The sequence below is a fragment of the Sphaeramia orbicularis genome, chromosome 8, assembly GCF_902148855.1.
Source record: "Sphaeramia orbicularis chromosome 8, fSphaOr1.1, whole genome shotgun sequence".
Taxonomy (NCBI): domain Eukaryota; kingdom Metazoa; phylum Chordata; class Actinopteri; order Kurtiformes; family Apogonidae; genus Sphaeramia; species Sphaeramia orbicularis.
This window is the reverse complement of record NC_043964.1, coordinates 31,723,630-31,742,510: the sequence shown is the minus strand read 5'-3', so window position 1 is coordinate 31,742,510 and position 18,881 is coordinate 31,723,630. Positions and strand designations below refer to the sequence as shown.

Sequence of the window (18,881 nt, the reverse complement as noted above, 5' to 3'; positions counted from 1 at the left end):
CGTGTGCCAGGGGACTCCTGGGGGGAGATTTCCTTTATTAGTTGTCATCTGAATGAGCTGATCTACTTACTCAGCCAATCAGCAGTCAAGGCTCGAGACAAGGGTCCCACCTGATGCCAGCAGCTGATCCAGATTTGGAAGGACAGAAAAAAAAGGCTGTGAAAGATGACCTCTGGAACTGAAGGTTTATTCAACAGATTTAATGTGCTTGTTCAGGCAGTGGAACCGAAAAAAAAAAAAAAAAAAATCAGTTTTAAGCACTTTATGTTCTATAATGTTTTACAAGCCTTATGAGTAAATGAGAATAATTTCTAGTTGCGTAATACCCGCTGATTTCATGTACCACCATCAAATCCTACAAGTGGTTGTAAGATATTTTGCACATTTACTTCTGCTGTTGTTTATTTGCCTTTAAAATCCACCTCTAATAAACTAAAAGCTTATGTTATGTCAAAAATATGCTCAACCCCACTAATATTATCAAGGGAGCTGGAAATATTACATAGCACACAGTTTTTAAAAAGGAAAACCTGTCAAATAAATAAATAAATAAATAAATAAATACATAAAAAATATACATCTCAAAGGCACCATCAACCTTTTCCCTCCAAATACTTGAGTAAATGGACGTGCTTTTTATAAACCACTGTGCCCCACTTTAGACAGGACTCTGGCCCATTTTCTGCCCCGTCAATGCTTACAGCTCTAGGTTTTAACATACTAAGTGGCGAGACATTTAAGACAGCATCGAGAAAGGTAAAGGAAAAACCTCCCAAAAAAAAAAAAAAAAAAAAAAATAGAGTAAGACTATAAAACATAGACAGAGAATTACATTTTTCATGGTTGGCCTGTGTAACATCTAAGCCTTCCACACAAAATAGCATTCGTGCCTGTTTGTGTAAGAGAAAGAATCTGATGTCTCATACTTTTTAGAAAATGAATGCAATGTAGGAGAGCCATGGTGCCTTCTGTAAACACTATCACTAGCTAGCTGAACCAGGAAATTAATCATCAAAGATAAATCATCTCACTTACAAGCTTAAAAAACAGAAACCCCGCAGTGGGGGCTGAGAGAAGATGAGAGACAGTTGTGTTCATTATCACGTTCCACTTCAATGCATTTGCAGCAAAACTGCTTTTTCTCCCAAAGGACGAGTTCCTTTTTGAGGCTGTGACAGCGACCGCTTGTCTCTAAGTGTGTAATAATAGTGTCTTAGGGAGCAGCCTTTCTTGCCGGGTGACCCTATGACCTGCTTCATTTGCTCATGGTCCCCCAGTGACAGTGCAGAGACCAAACACCTCACAGCTGCCGTGTCTCCAGGCAACAGGCAACAGCGTGGACGGCTGTGGCAGCGCGTCATTGACAGGCAAATGTGTCATAGTGGTGGAATCACCTTTTATCAACCCACCAAAGAAAACAGTGAAGACGGATGACAGCGCATGGCAAATGGTGTCCCTGAGTATCTTTTACCACGAACATCACTGGCCATAATTTGAACAGGAAACGCAAAAACAACCAACGTCACTTCTACTGAAACCAGGATTGACACATCTAAACTCAGCAGTGATTAACTTCAATTACGGCTGCCAGTCTCCCTGTTAGAATTTTTATTCCTGGATGAAAAACAACCTTAATTGGTGGCTAATTTTACCCATAGCAGAATAGATTGCGTAGCCTTCAGAGGGACCCGACTGTATTCATTTGCCAATGACAGGCAACATTACTCAAACTAAATTAGATTACCCATGCCCCAAGGCCATTTCTATGAGGGTCATGTTAATATTCTTCTCTGAAACAACAGGATCAGTTACATATTACCTGCTTGGTGCTACCCGGTCTCATCCCACCTTAAGATTTTGGCCATTGATCTCCATGAGACAGATGTTATGTGATGTGGGACAGTGAAAATGTGACTTAATGAACATAAATTGAAGAAAAATGAAATTAGGTGGAAATTGCAAGGGCTAGTGTAGCGGTTGTGCCACAACATCAGATATTACAATCAAAAGATAATTTCCCCAGCTAGATAAAGTATTTGTTTTTAAACCAAATAAAGTCCAACCAGCCTTATTAAAGCTGGTGGTAGCTTTTCCATATTTATATGCAAGATATATCATATAATGTTTGGTTTTTTTTCAATCTGAGTGGTGGCTCTTTACTTTTCTATTACATCTACATCTAGATATATCTGATACAGTAATTTTGAATTATACAAATTGAGGAAAGGTCAGAGCTGATTGTGTCCAAATAAAGACAAGACAAAAAGAGGCTGTTGTAAATAAAATAAGCTTTGACCCAGTAAAAGGAAGGTAACCTCGACTAAATAGCTTTCTGTCCCTGCCCACCCTTGGCTCTTCTGATTTGCAAATTTATTCTGCTTCACAGTGTGGCGGGTTTTTTGGCCTCATCTGGTCAGGTGGCATCTCTTTCACTGACTGAAAGAGACTTGGGGCTTTTTAACATTTGATCTGCAAGTGCTGCCATTAGTATGAGACAGATTGATTTATTTTGCTGCCAAACAATGAGGCGACTCAGCGACTGAAGTGGCTCCTGGCTCATTCTGAGATGTCAGTGATTCAGCTTTGTGCAGGTGAACCGGAGAGGCATTCAGCTGTCAGAGAAGGTCAGCCCTAGAGATGTGAATGAAGTACTACAAAGGTCTTCAATGGAAAACAAGCTCCACTGAAATGAATGCGTATAGCTGCATCTATTTGACATACATGCTCTAATACTTGGTCGTCCAATAATAGTATATCCTCATGTTAATGTGTGAATCTGAGAAGAATAGTCACTAAAGCACAGCGGTATAACCCTGATTTAGTTTATTTTTCTATGTACAGTAGGTTTCTTTTGTAACTAAATAATGACAATGAGAATAACATTTGATTTCAAAACAAAAAAGCTGTCGGCATGAGTCAGGAAATCTATTAAAAATAAAACAAAGGCACTCTACTATTCAGAAAAGAAAAACAGTATTACAATAGTGATGTAACTCCAGTAAATTACAGGTTCTGGTGAAAGCTGTACTTCAAACAAAGGCTGTTGCATGAAGGATGTTGTTTTATTGACACAGTATGAAAAGTTTCTGTTTCTTCTGTTGTTGTTTTTTTTTTAATTATGCAATTCATCCATTTAGCACCTTCCTTTACAAACTTCCATACTCATAGGTTTACAGTTTGTTTTTTTTTTGTCAACAAAAATGTGCTTATTTCACAACAATAATAATCCATAAAGTAATATAAGCACATACAGCAAATACAGCTGCTGCATACACACGGAATAGAAAATATTCCAAATATTCTCTTAATTTACTTACTGTGCTTCACCTTACAAAACAGAATATTCAAAAGATTAATTTTTTTCACTGAAAACAGCAAAACCAGAGTGATTTAACCTGAATACAAAATGGTAAATGTAATTGTGTAGTCATTGCCAGATTGCATCAATGCATTATTTTATATTGTTCAGTAAAATAATGCTTTGAATCTTCTGTACATGTCTTTGCTCATTTGTTTTTTGTAATTTTTTTTAATTATTATTGTACTTTTATATACAAGTTTACAGTTTTACATTACAAACAAACACATTTGGATTTGACCCCACACTTTAATATAAAAGTGTAAGATTTACACTCAAAATGAATCATACTGATGGCTTTCTTTTCATGGGTCCATTTTGATATACAGAGTGATATCTCTAATGATGTCAAACACTAAATACAATCAAATACAATTTTGTGGTTGAGTAAGCTTGCCTGCCAGACCAGAACCGATTGAATAGCCCTAATACTGAAAAACCCACACCAGCTGGTTGTTGGAGCAAGCTCAAGCAAACACTCACAGGGTTTTCCAAATACGATGATGGCGTTTGTTTTCCCAATTCATTTTCACTGGGACTGTCTTTATCACTGGTCCAAAGAGGTCCTCAAAAGGTTCCAGTCCAAAAAACAACACAGTGTATACCTGAGAGAACTAAACGACACAGGAGTGATGGATGTGCAAGACGCTAGAGTACAGACATGTCTGGTTATTAGAGTCAAATCCTTCAGGGAGACAGGCGAAGAGAACTCCCTCCACTTCTGTCTGGGTCTTCTGTTCAGTATGGGGGGGGGAGTACCCAGATGGACAGACGTGTATTCTCTGCCTGACTCTGATCCTTATCCATTAAACACTGTGGATGCCAGGTCTCCATCCATTCATATCAAAGGAAGTCCTGACCTGTGTCTTTTCATAGTTCCAGGCACCCCCCCTTCTCCCCTTTCTTTTTTTTTTTTTTTTTTTTTGTCAGCCACTCATCTTTTGTAACAGGCGCATACACAGTATCTCATCAGGGGGTGTGATGGGAGGATGGTCGACTGATATGGAAGTGAAGAAAAGGGCCACTGAACAGAGGAGTCCCATTGATAAATCGGATATTTTGTTCCACTGATAAATGCCAGAGAAGAAAAGGATTACCGAGGAGACAGCGAGGGAGACAAAATCTGTCATGTGTGTTTTAGGGATTGAATGGTTGACTGGCACGATCTGCTAAAATACTAAACATTCAATACATCACAATTCGGCCTGCAAAGACACTGAATTTCCATAGTCTACTCTCATGAAGAAATGGATAATTGGAGTAAGAAGGCCATATGTTAATCTAAAGGCCAATGCTGAGAAAGAGAGAGAGACAGAAAGAGCCCCTGGTGAGCGTAAGGCAAGACCGACTGGTTACGAGGACACAATATCCGACAGCTTCTATCAACTTCACACGCACAGTATGATATGGAACACTTTCAGGTTGTAAAGTACATATCATTTAGCACCTTGGTATATAATTTACAGATACTGCCAATAACTCACTCTCACATTTACCTACAATGTGTAGTGACAGTTACACAAGCAGAGGGCTGTCATCCACAAACTGCTCATTTAATTGGTCTGACACCGTGGAAACATAACACTGAATTTGCATTGGCTACAGCACAGACAATGGTAACTCTGTTCTGCTTTGAAGGTGTCTAAAAGCAGATAAACACAAGGAAACAACTCAGGTTTTGTAAAATTGGCTCAACTTTTGTCCTCGCTTCCTTCCCCAGATCCTTTCAGAAAGGACCACCTCTTTTTGGAAACTGCGCCGCTGAGATGGCAGGCTATTGCAGGCGCTCAGACTCCAACAGGTCAGCCCACTGGATGTCCTCACGTGAGTTTCGAGCTCAGTGTTAACGCGAATCACACCGGTGTGGTCCTGCGATTCACTCCGTCTTTTAAATCGTTGGGGAAACAGTTGTGGACCTGAAGGAACTCGGCGGCTGCCTCATGTTCAGGGCTGTATGTGTTCTCTGTAACACTGTCCCTCGCCAGGGCGTACATAGACAGCTCATCTAGGGGCCCGCTGGAAGATGGCGCCCTCTTCAGACCGACCACGGGCGAGTTTTCCCGTGATGCCTCTGTAGAATGAGAGCTGGCATGTGACGTCCGCCGACGGTAACGGAAGCTTGGTATCCTCGAATATGGGGAAGAGGATGAGAGAGAGCGGATAAACTCGCGCCGTGCTCTCCAGCGAACCTCCTTGTTTTTCTCAATGTAGATATTAATGGCAAGTACGGCCACAGTTTCAGCCACAATGAAGGAGAGGGCGCCAAAGTAGAACGACCAGCCATAGGAGTAAGTGTATTTCTTGTCATCGTCGCGTTTATCATTGGGGTCTCCTGCATTGCTGGAGATGTAGACAATTATGCCAATTATGTTGCTTAGACCTGAAAAAAGACACAGAAAGATAATTTTACCATGAACAATGATGTAAAGTGTTCAGTGTGTAAGATACAGTGGCATCTAGTGGTGAAGGTGCAGAATTGATTAAAACTCCCCTTCCCCTACAGCAGTGATACTCAAAATGTGGAACAGCCCCAAGCGGTCCATGAGAGGATGTCATAAAAAACTCAAATTAATATCAATGTTTCTCAAATCACCCGCATCTGACTTCAAAAGCAAAGTTAACAGTACAGATAATTGTTTTCTAAATTCAAAGTGAATCCAATGTAGCCTAAATACGCCTAAGAGTAGACTTTAATTGAATTTGTGTATGCAAACCCACATTTTGCGTCACTGTCTCTACACAGTTAGGTTATCTAGGTTGCCTATTGTCATATCAAAGACCTCTCATGACTTGTGAATTCTGGTGGAAATTAAGTAGAATAGCTAACTAACCAGTAACGAAGAGTGAAATGAAAAGAAACCAAGAGTGACTTGAACAGTTCTAAAATACTACAATGGATCGGTGACTGAAGAGAAAAGCTGGAGAAACAATGACCAGTGTTAGCAACAAGATGCAAGGACATTCTGTTAGCATCGAGCTGTTAGCACCATTTGAAATATACTGCAGACTTAGGCCCAATCCCAATTCACCCCTTGGCCCTCCCCCTTACCCCTACCCCTCTGTTTCGCGTGTACACATGAAGGGGTAGTTTTGTCCCGATTCTCGATTAGACAGAGGTGAAGGGCTAAAGCGGAGGGCTGTATAGCCCTCAAAATGGAGATTTTTCAGGACCACACTACAAATGGAGGGGTAGGAGAAATTTCCCATAATTCTGTTTGAATCATTGGCAAGATGGAGGTAAACACAGCCAGAAAGTGCAGCAGTGTGATCAAAGAAACATGCAAATGTACACATTTTCTTTGTAAACAACTTAATCATTTGATCGAATGTCATTTCAATGTGTTACAGACCACATTTCTGCGGTTTACAGTTGATAGCTACAAAAAGATGACCAAAGCCCATGCAACAGAGACAGTTACAGCTACTGACGGCATGGGGAATACTTTCGGAAACAAAGTTGTCGCATCTGTTAACAGCAGCATTGATGATTGCTGATGACATAACAGGTCTTGAAGGGTTGTCCCATTTCATAGGGGACAGTTTCGACCCAGAACCCTTGCAACTCCGTTTCAAGGGGTAGTGCCAAGTGCAAGTGCCAAGGGGTAGGGGTAAAGGGGAGGGCTAAGGGGTGAATTGGGATTGGGCCTCAATTTGTAATATACACAATAAATTATATTGTAATATAGGCTGTTTAAAGAGGGTTTTTTAGGGTGGAAGTGGGAAACTTGCCTGGCTGGTTAGGTGGACCGTGATTTTTTATTATTATTTTTTTTTTTAAATAAAGTGGTCCTTGGTGTGAAAAAGCTTGAGAACCTCTGCCCTACAGTGACTGATAAAAACAGCCTGTATTTGGTTTGTGATATAGAGTTAAATGAGTCCAACTTAGTAGGCGGCAGTAAAGGCTGGCATCCATATTTTTTTGAAAGAGCTACAGAATCTTTTTCAGTTGTTCCCATTGTGCATGCAATCACTCCACACAAAACCAGCATCTTTTTTGAGACTACAGTGCCTTTTTTTATCCTGTCACTCAGAGCATTTTAGGTGAAAATCTCTGAACTTTTTAGAAAAATACTGGTATTGTTACTGGCGCACCTTTTCAGGCAACCAATTGAATAGGATGGGACTGGTTGCCATGGTAACAAAAAAAAAAAAAAATCATGCCGGAGAAGTTTAGTTTATATGTGTCTGTCTCGTTTAGAAATCATGACAAAAGAGACAGTTTCTGGAGCAGACAGGCTGGGCGCTGGGAGTATTATAAACTATTCTATCATATAACAGTGGTCGGAGTTTAGATGTGTTTTTTTTTTTTTAGAAACAAAACCGGTGTGCGTTGTTTTGTCTCATCACATCAAAGCCTGAGTCCAGTGTTCCCCCACCCCATGGTAGTGATTATTCTGCTGTACAAAAATGCTATGGGAATATGGGTCGTGTGTACTTGATCAAAAACATTTAATAACTTTTGAACCACTGATTGTATCAATACATGTAAATAATTCAGGTAAAAGGAAGTTTCTGATGCTTTTCAACTGCATCAGATGTGACCCATATAGACAATCAGAGACTCTGTAGTGAACATGGAAACACCATCCTGTAAAAGTCCTTCACCAATAAAATAGTTTGACAAATGGTAGTATTTCTGGACACTCGTTTGTACATTTAGTATATATATTTTGTTTAAGAAGTCCCTTTTTATTTATTTTTTTCTGTTTTTATGTAATAACCTTCAAATTTACTATGAGCTTTTATGAACATCTACATGGTCAGTAAATTAAATGTAGGAAAATACCTGACTTTCACTGAAGAATGCAAAGGATAAAATTATAAATGTTGACCAATCACTTAATAAAGGTTAGATGTAAGGGAACATTCATTTAGAAGTCACCAAAAATGAATAGTTAAAATGCAGAATTGCACACAAATACTAGATGTCTCCTACCATAAACTGAAAAGAAGACATCTGTTCTGAGGTAAAGCATACACAATGGAAGAGACCCTGCTGCATCTGTAAGACTAAGCAGTTCATTTAACCCATAAAGACCCAAAGAGCCACTGGCAACAACAAACATCTACTGATCTAAACAGTTTAATACTTGCTGATCCATTAATCCTATCAATACATGTAAATAATTGGTGTAAAATGCAGTTATTCATCTTGTCATGGTCATCAGATATGACCCATTTGGACGTTCAGAGGCTCTGTAGCGAACGTGGAAACACTGTCATCTTCTACAACATTGATTCAGCAATAAAACCCATGGAGTTTGATAAATGGCAGTGGATGGACACATTCAGTTATGGATATCTTTGCCGAAAAAGTCACTTTTCTTCAGTTTTCTCTGTTTCTGGTATAATAACCCTCAACTTTAATCAGAGCTTTTATGAACATCTACATGATCAGTAAATTAAATACTAGGAAATTCATGATTGACATGGAAAAAATGCAAAATAAGGAGGATAAAATTGCAATCAGTGGTGATAAATCACTTAAGAAAGGTTAAATATAGAGAAAAAATTATTTGGGAACTGCAACAAAAATAGCACTGGGTCTTTATGGGTTAAGGTGATAAAAATGCAATGATTCTCATTTTCAGGTTAATACACACTAATGAAAACATATTTGTAGATACTATATTCCATTTCTGCAATTCGATCCCCCTTAATCCTAAAAACTGGACCTACTGTATAACGTGCTGTGGAACGGTGTTTGTCAGTGATTGCAGGGTTCTAATCAGAGGACACAAATCCTAATCATCTGTGGTGAGGTTTTAGATGAATAAAGACCCTGTCAGCTCGCCTTAATGATTGCACCATTGATCAAGCACAGTATGAGACCACAGGGGGCAGCCACACCTATCTTTCTTCTTCCATTGAAAAACCTAAAGCCGTGCATGATGGTGGGGAGCGTGCACGGCAGACGGCGGTGTAAACCCTTAGCTCACCTGCAGCTACAAAGAGAATTCCCGCACTGAGGAGGACGTTGTTTGTCTTGTTGTAGACTCGGCCCACTCCGACACACAGCCCCCCGAGCATTAACAGGATGGTACTGAGGATGGGGAACACACTGGAGGCACGAACTATACCTGCAGACAAATGATGTTAACATTAATCAGCTTATATTTCATTCACACCATCATTCCATCCATCCACCCATCCAATCCATAGATCTGTCAATGGACCAATAAATGCTTTAAGTGGTTTTTAAACATATTTTGCATTTTCATTACCGAGTCGAACTCTCATCTTTCCAGTTAAAGCTCTAATCTAATCCATTTTGAGAACTCTATTATCATTTATATACTTTGAGGCCATGCTGTGACAAAGCTTTGCTAATCAGCTGTGGGATGTAACAAGAGCTCTCACTGACTATCACCTCCTCAGAAATGAATCACTGTGCCATTTTACAAGTTTCCAAAGATGAATGGGCTTATTCAGCTGTAAAATCTTTTATTAAGACCCCCTATTTAGTTGGCTAATGGACTGATTTTGGATTATGTCCAACATCTGATAAGTGTTTTTTGTTCTTTCCTCCACAATAGGCCTATATTGAATTGGTTGTGCCTTCAGTGGAGGTCCTTTGCTGATTGAATATCCCCATTTTATGTCAAACTAATCACGATTCCTGAACAAGCTGTGTCATTTTAATTTTATCAAACCATTTTTCTCCAAAAACTTTAAAAGGATCAGATTGGTTTAGAATGGGTTTAACGAGGATTTTGTCCCCATGTGGCCAAAAGTTGTGTTTTCCCTTTTGAGAACATGCCTCATTATCCAATTTATGTAATCTACTGTGATCACAGAAAAACAAAAGGAGAATTTTCATAATTATTATCAATGATGGAATGAGTGTCAGTAGACGTCTGGCTCAACCTTTTAAGAAATAAAAGACAGACAGAAGTCAAGCGGGGAGCACTTACGCAGCAGGTATTCAGAGCTGTCTGTGTCATAGTCGTTGTCATCAGGAAAATGGTTGATTCTGTAACAGCTGCCTTGATTGATGCCTGCAAAGCAAAGACAAACAGATCAAGTCTTCAGGTCAGTCATGAATAAAACACCATATGTGCAATAATTGACTTATGGACACAAATTAATCTGGATTTGCTCAATGCTTTCAGGCTAAAAGATTGAAATGAATATATCAACTCTGGTTTTAATTAGTCGGGGATTGCTCATTTGTTAACCATGTGTCTAGTGACATATGCTGCTCTAGTGCTTTTGTCTCAAATAATAGAGAAAAGTACACATAGATACAGACAGACATAAAACACAATAGACATACATATCAAACAAGTATCCATGGCCGTTGATCAGGGGTGTTAACCTACACAGCTGTGGGGGGGCCCAAAGGAGAGGGGGGCCCATGGGAAGTTAAGATTTTTTTAAGGTATTTTTTTTTCCTGTTGTTCAACTAAATTACATGATAAATATTGACCTATACGCAAGCTTCACACATTAGATTTTATAAATTGGTATATTATTGTATTCCAAAAAAGTAAAGACTGCTGTCACTACTCTGTGAACACCCCTTGAGAAAAGTGCAAATTGGTTCACTCCACACGGAGTTTGAGAAACGCACCTTGCTTGTTTGGCTGTTCTCTCCATTGAAAGCACATTGGCAAGAGCATTGGACTTTAAAGACCTCATCAGGGATTCTGCCAGCAAGAAGACCCATCAGTGGGCATTTTCTGTAGAGTAAACTGGAATGTATAGAATTGTGCTATTTTTTATTTTTGGAATACTTGTACAAATCTGTTTGTTTTTGCCTTTTTTGTATCTTTACAGGAAAATGACTATTGAGTCATGTTTTGTTTGGTTACTTTTTATGACATATTATTATAGGCTATTGAAAAATTTGGCCCATTCTTTTTCACTCAGTAAATATAATAGGGGGGGGGGGGGGCATCAGGACTTTTTGTGTATGGGCCCAGAATTTGGTGCTACGGCCCTGCATGTATCTATTAGTTTGTGACGCTGAAGATTGTTGGTGTTATTGTTGTTGGAGCCACTATGAATCCAGTGAACTATAGATCACCCAGCAAACACATGTTAAAGGCAGATTACACACGCTATGAGAAGGAGGGGCTGTCTGTCTTTTGTAGATTGTAGCTGGCCCTAAACAGTGGAGTGACAAAGACTGGTTCGTCCAGAGGGATTTGATGGCTTGTGGCATGTGTCCAAATCTGGCTCAGGTGAATAGCTGACTGATTGGAGGAACAAGAAGCCTATTTGAAGAACAAAAGACAGAGTGCTGGAAGCTTTTAATGTCTATAGATGAGCTAGAAGAGTAAAATGGAGTGATGGGTGAGTGGGATAGAGGGAGAAAGAGAGGGAGAGATGGAGGTTAAAGCGTAGAAAAGTCTGTGACTGTAATTGAACAGGAGTATAAACAACACCTTATCTAGTGAGAAAGGGGTTGGGGTGGGTTAATGGATATGCACAGTGAGGTGGCAGTAATGCTGAAGCTCTTTGACTCTTCATTCACCATTTGGACTGTAAATATCCTTAACACGTCCGTCACTCTGCACATAACACCCACTAGAGTAAAGGTGGGCTGGGCTGCACAATTGCATATTTTCACATAAGCATACATAGTGTGTGCATCTCTGGGAAAGCAACTCACCTAAAAACTTTTTTTCTCATGTCATAGATACAAACATCTTTCATACAAAAAAAAGACATTATTTAACCCATAAAGACACAAAAATCCACTGTCGACCAAAACCATCTACTGATCTAAAGTGTTTAATACATGTTGGTCCACTAATCATATCAATACATGTAAATAATTGGTGTAAAAAGCAGTTTGTCATCTTTTCGTGGTCATCAGATGTGACCCATTTCAGAGGCTCTGTAGTTGGCAAGGAAACACCATCATCTTCTACAACAAGGGTATCAAACTCATTTTGGTTCAGGGACCATATTTAGCCCAATTTGATTGCAAGTGGGCCACACCAGTAAAATGGTGACTTAATAACCTATAAATAATGACAAATCCAAGTTTTTCTTTTTGTTTTAGAACAAAAAAACCCCAAATAAATTATGAAATATTTATATTTTACAAAAAAGATGTGAACAACCTGAAAAAACAGAAATTTAATTTGAAAAATTAGCGCAATTTTAACAATATTATGCCTCGACTTCTTATTTATACATGTACATTTACACACAATGTTCCATAAACATTTGGTAACAGGCAGAATATTGTTAAAATTTTGGTGTTTGGAACTAAAATTTGAAGAATTTCTACAATATTACATCTCTTATTATTAACACAACTACAGATCACAGTGGATCCATAAATGCACAAAACATTTTGTAACAGGCAGAATATTGTTAAAATTGCACATTTGCAGTTGTTCATCTTTGTTTTTATTTATGTATTTATTTGCATTTTATTGGGAAAGAATATTTTTGTAAATGTATATATTTTCACATTGTAATCTTATTTTTTTCACTTCAATTTTGTCCACATAATTTTTCACAAAGAAAATCTGTAGTTGTCATTACTTATGGGTTTATTGTGTTGTTATTTTTACTTGAGATCACATTGGTCTGTATGTGGAACCTGAACCAAAATGATTTTTGACAACCTTGACTGTTCAGGTTAATTTTTGCACTTTCACCCCACGGGCCAGAATGGAACCTTTGGCGGGCCAGATTTGGCCCCCGGGCCACATGTTTGACACCTGTGCTCTACAACATTGATTCACCAGTAAAACCCATGGAGTTGGATCAATGAGAGTAGATGGAGATGGTTTTTTTTTGCATTCAGTCACTGATGTCTTTGCTTGAAAGTCACTATTTCTTTTTGATATAATAACTCTCAACTTTAGCCTGAGCTTTAATGAACATCTACATTACCATTGAATTAAATATAGGAAAATACATGATTTACACTGAAAAAACACAAAATACAGAGGATAGTATTGTAATAAATGGTGATAAATCACTAAGGAAAAGTCAAATATAGAGGAAAAAATTATTTTGGAAGTGCCACAAATGTAACACTGGGTCTTTATGGGTTAAAAAAGAGAGAGAGAGAGAGAGAGAGAGAGAGAGAGAGAGAGAGAGAGAGAGAGAGAGAGAGAGAAATTTGCACGAACATCCGTCTCTTCATTAGGTAACTCTGCTAATGACAGACAGACACCTGTCAACTCCATTTCCCAGGTGTCCGAGGTTGAGCCACGCAGCCATGATCATCTGTGGCACAGCTTTTAAGGGCATGCTTGCTTTCATTAACTAGGTCTGCTGCTTAATAAGGGACATCAAATTAATTAGCATCAAATCAGTCAGTGAAATGGAGCACAAGTTTCTGTGTCTAGTCACTGATGGAAAAAAGGGCTATGAACTATTTTGAGCGCTGATGTGAGACTTTGTGCCTTGTGGAAGAAAAAAAAAACCCCACACATCTAGCTCACGTGGTTATCAAGAACAGTGTACTTAAAAAAAAATACAAACACCTTCGCCATCCTGTTAATTGATGTGTAAACACCAAATCATGCTCTGCACTTAGGTGTTTCTGCTTTTGTAGGTGTGTCTGAAATGTTAATGCTACTATTCATTTATTTGTATGTGATACTCTCTATCCTCCTTTTAAGTCCAGACTCTGGTCACTCCAGTCTGTCTGACGCCTAAGCTACATCTCCTGTGTGTGTGTCTGTGTGTGTGTATATATATATATATATATATATATATATATATATATATATATATATATATATATACAGTATGTGTGTGTTTGTGTGTCCGATGGGGGATGGAAGAAATAGCAGACAATATTGCAACCGATTTGGAATGTGATTATAACCTAAGGCCGCAAGACTCATGATTTATGAGTGACAGTTATCGGCTCAGTGTCTACGTTTAGTTGGTGTGTGTTTGTGCATGTGTGCAGACTGTCAGGTGGACCCTTCACAGAATGAAATAAAGTTTGAATACTACTGACTAGCTAGGAGAAGAGGAAGGAGGAGGAGGAGGAGGAGGAGGAGGAGGAGGAGGAAGAGGACGGAAGCGGAGATTAAACAAGGAAATGAAACAACAAAAGCACAGAGACCAGAGGAAGGATGGTGATGAGAAAAGATAGGACGCTGTGTTATTATAAAGGTGTACTAAGCCAGAGGAGGAGAGCGGGGGAAGCAGTAAAGAGAAAAAAAACAGGAATGATAGAGAGAGTGTTAAAGGGCAAAATGTGCTTTGTGCAATAAAGGTCAGAGAGTTCTACGATGTAACAGCAGTGAAAATGATATGTATGTATTGGTGACAGATACAGACGTTTAAAACAAACTGCCAAAAGATAAGGGATGTCATGGTATAATTGTGTTATGACAAATTGGGAATTAATCTTACACTGTAAACACAATACTTTGAAAATAATGGATTCGCTGGAGCTGACAGTAGTTGCAAACCCCCATGCTGAGTCTCTCGTCCTTTTCACCATGGTAACCCCCATTAGACTTCAATAAGCTCATTTCCATAACCTATGTCCAAGGACACTTTTGACACCTTCATTGTATTTTAATAAGCAGCAAAATCAAACATATTATTTTCCTTCCACGGATCTGTCACAGCTAAAAGCAAAATGACAACAGATACAAATAGAAACATGTGCATGAGGGCATGTAAACATGTAGGCACACAAGCAGCTGTCAAAGCGGCGGTACTACCGACAAACGGGATGATGCACATCGTCATTGTTTTGAATTAAAGAAGCTTAGCCAATAAAGTAGCAGCCTCAATGGAATATACCAATAGCATTGTCTCACTCCAGTATCTCCAAGAGTACACTATATCATGTCAATGAGCTCCGTGTGACACATACGCCCACTTCCTCTTTTCACACTTCAGTAGCTCTGCAATTAGATTGATGAAAAAGCCAATCAAACATGACAATAATATTGCATTTCACCAGAGCGCCATAGCCTCAAGTGGGAGACAAACTTTCAGTAACGCTACCGGCTCAATATTTTGATCTACAGCAAAGACAGCAAAGTAAGAAGCACCTTAGTCTGCCTTATTCTCATCCTCATTGTTTTCAGATCTGTGACAGAACTCTGTGATTTACATCAGGTGGGGTGATTGTATTTTATAAAACTGTAAACATGTAGAGCACTGTTAGCAGGGTTTGATCCTGTCTGTGCGAAATGATGTTCACATGCACAGAGAACACACACAGAACTAACAATACATACATTTATTACTTCAAAAGCACATGGGAAAGCCATCTGTGTAATCACATGGACCCTGCCGATAGTTTTTTTCAGCCCGAGTACGGATAAAAGAAAAGCAATTTGGTGAAGACATCAGTGATTCAGTGTTGATATGACTGACAGTTAGTTAATTAAATTGTCACCAGGCTGCAATTTCTTCAAACACAGCTCTGCTTGGGGTAGTCTGTGCATGTGGATCTACGCTGTGTAACCAAAAGTGAGATCTATCACCCCATGTAATCTGCTGTGAAGCCTGTTATGATTTAGTTATAAGATAAACACATACTTTAAGAAATTCTCACTGTGCTATTTAGGATTTTGTTTGCATGTTAGTCATAATAAAAGATAAGTTGCATTGCAGCCTGTAGGTTGCTTTTGTATATTTGTAGTGTGCATAATAATGGCTGGGATGATAGTAAATAAAGGGCATATGGACTTTGAAGCTTTCATACTTTATTGTTGGATCAGTAAAGCAACTAAAGAGAAGAGAAGAGTCAATTAAAATGGCTTTTGTAGAGGTTTGACTAAGCTTCATTAAAATATAAGAAGAGATGAGGAGATGAGCCAGGCGGCAGAATGATAAGATTGGAGGATATATATATATATATATATATATATATATATATATATATATATATATATATATATATATATATAAAGAGAGCACATCAGGTTGAGGAAGACAGAATGACTAAGTTGGAGCTTCCTCTTGGCTAATTAGTGTCCAGCACATGGCTTCTCAGTTGTCCCACTTTAATTGCAGACCCATGGATAATAGTATGAATGGTAAAGTGACCCCCCCCCCCAAACCCCACTTTAAGTAAACCTTCCCCTTAAAATGCACCTCTACACATCTACCATCCCCTCCCTCCTGCCCTATCACCTCATATGTGAATAAATGCCCCTGCTCTGTGGAAATAAAAACACTGTTGCCTTCCACAGTCACACCTATCCTCAACCAGCTGGTATGTTTATTGCAAATATGTACCTGCTAATTGGACTATTCATTAGGTTATTCCTTCCTCTCAGACTTGGATTTATTTATTCGCATCACACATAAGCAAAACGCCTCTGATGCATTACTGATTCTCATGCAAATTAGAAACACTCAGCACTCTTGTGGATGCTACCCTGGCCTCACAGTGCTCATGTGGGAAAACAAACAAAAGGAGAAAAAAAAATAGCTGTTGAAAAATGCAAAGGAGTCCCTAAATGAGGCTAAAGCTGACCTCACTGTAAAGTAGCCTCATTGGGTAAATTCCTGCCTGCTGCCTAAATGTCATGCAGGCTTCCTGAAGAAGAGGTAACGCTTGTTGAGCAAGGCGGCTAAGACACATTCATTACAGAGTTCTGAGAAGTACAAGGGCTGAACAGCGCTTGAACGGCTGCTATGTGTGTTACAACAATGTGTTGTCGCTTGGAGAAAGACATGTTGTCGCTGCAATCTGTTCAGCCAAACGTGATGATGCTTTACCCAGTAGCTGTGATCCACACAAAGACGTCCCCCTCAATAACCCAATGTGTTTGTCATTATGACCAGAGGGGTGTATGTGTGTGTGTGTGTGTGTGTGTGTGTGTGTGTGTGTCAGGGGTAGGTGGGGGTGAGTCTTCCTTCCTTGTCTTCTGCTCTATACTTAAGAGTCTCCATGACAACGGAGCCACTGTCCAGCAGCTTGTAGTCATAAGCAGAGGCACAGAAGTGAAACTATTAGCACTGGAGAGAATTATATGATAGGCTGGCCTTTGTTTGTGCAAATTACACTTCTAAATTGAAGTCTCCTTGCACAGAGCCAGCCTTTGTCCCCAACCTCATCAAAATCATCCAGTCTCTTCTGTCATTAATCTACTTTCATTATTTACTTCAAAGCATTGAAGGGGAGACATGCTTGACATAATAGTTGGCTGACATTTGTAATTTATTGTTATTTCTTAGAGTCTCAAAGGATGTAATGCAGACTATAACTCTGTCTAAAACACAGACAGGTGCCCAGCCAAGCGTGGCAAACAGTAAATTGCAAGTGTCATAACACACTATGATGCTGTCACATGTGTCCATTTTCCCCACAGGACATGTTCTGAGACATAAATGAAGCTCAACACACAAATTAAACTGTGAGCATAAAAAAAGCAACAAGCAACAGATGCTTCTTGTTTCTGGGCAAAGTGTTAATCTGCTTTTCATGGAAAATAAATCAATTAATTCAGTTAGGTCTTATAAATAAAGTATTGTTTTCATTGTAAAATTACTCTATAATGAAATGAAACACTTAAACACTCAAAGGAAATTGTATGAAAGAACATTTTGCACTTACTAATTGAGTACTTATGTGACAGCTCTTTGCTCATCTCAGAACATAATTGCATTTACGAGCTGCTATTTCACTTTTGTATCTGCAATAATCGTCCGAAATGGCAATAAAACATTGTGGGTGTCAGTCTCAGAGCTGCTCCGCTGGAACACAATGTGCTGTGTTTTGGGTGGAAACCTCCTCCTGTATTCTTCACTGTGTCTTTTACGCGCCTGACTCTTTGTGCAAAATTTGTATGCCTCATTTGTATGCTTGAAAATCTCTCATAAAATCTGTCAGGGAATGCAGATGTTATTTATTCTGTTTTAAGACAGAGCAAAAACATTGGCATATGGTACCATCAGGGTATTTAAAATTTCTGTAAACAAATTATGAAGTAAGACTGTGTGATTTTATTTCTTCGCTCTCTCTAGAAATCACTGGGTCAATATATACGTCTGTTACATTAAGAAATCCACCCAGCCACATCAACTTACTCATTGATAGTTGAGGAGAGAAGTCAAGGGGTGGCCGGAAGGAAGATTGGTCAATGAATGGGCGTCTGTCTGCCTCTGAAATAAGACGTCACTGCAAGTGCACCTCCTTTTGCAATGACAAATGAGTGAAATAGAACCTTTCCAAAATAATACAAGTGTTAAATAAGTAATATTTACCTCATATCATATGTAAAAAAAAAATAATAATAATTAATGTGGTATTTTCCTTGGACATGACGTGAACTCAGAGTCATCTATTTTTAAAACACCGGGCATGTTTCCATAGCAATTTCAGAAATGTTGCCAAGCAACAGCATCGGATACAATGAAGACATGAATGAAAGTAATAGCGCGCACATTTCCTGGCAGAGACCGGCTTAAGTGAATGGGCTCAGACGCGCCGGTTTGGCATCGCATTCTTTTACAGGCTATAACACTGGTCTGTACTGAGTGGGCTGGTGCTCAGTGCGATGGAACAGTTGGCAAACAGTTTGAGTTAAGGGTTTAACACAATGCCGTTTATTTCTCATTAATT

At 39.0% G+C, this 18,881-nt stretch overlaps 1 protein-coding gene across 1 annotated transcript in view; it reads right to left on the bottom strand.

Moving 5' to 3' along the window:
- Positions 1-3,043: 3,043 nt before the first annotated feature.
- Positions 3,044-18,881, bottom strand: part of LOC115424101 (voltage-dependent calcium channel gamma-4 subunit-like) — a 17,165-nt gene continuing 1,327 nt past the window's right edge. Inside the window, exons 2-4 of the mRNA XM_030141204.1 lie at positions 10,273-10,356; positions 9,298-9,438; positions 3,044-5,738 (exon numbers count right to left, since the gene is read on the bottom strand). Of these exons, the coding sequence (XP_029997064.1) occupies positions 5,212-5,738; positions 9,298-9,438; positions 10,273-10,356 (752 nt within the window). The 3' untranslated portion in view covers positions 3,044-5,211. The remainder of the gene's footprint in view (positions 5,739-9,297; positions 9,439-10,272; positions 10,357-18,881) is intronic.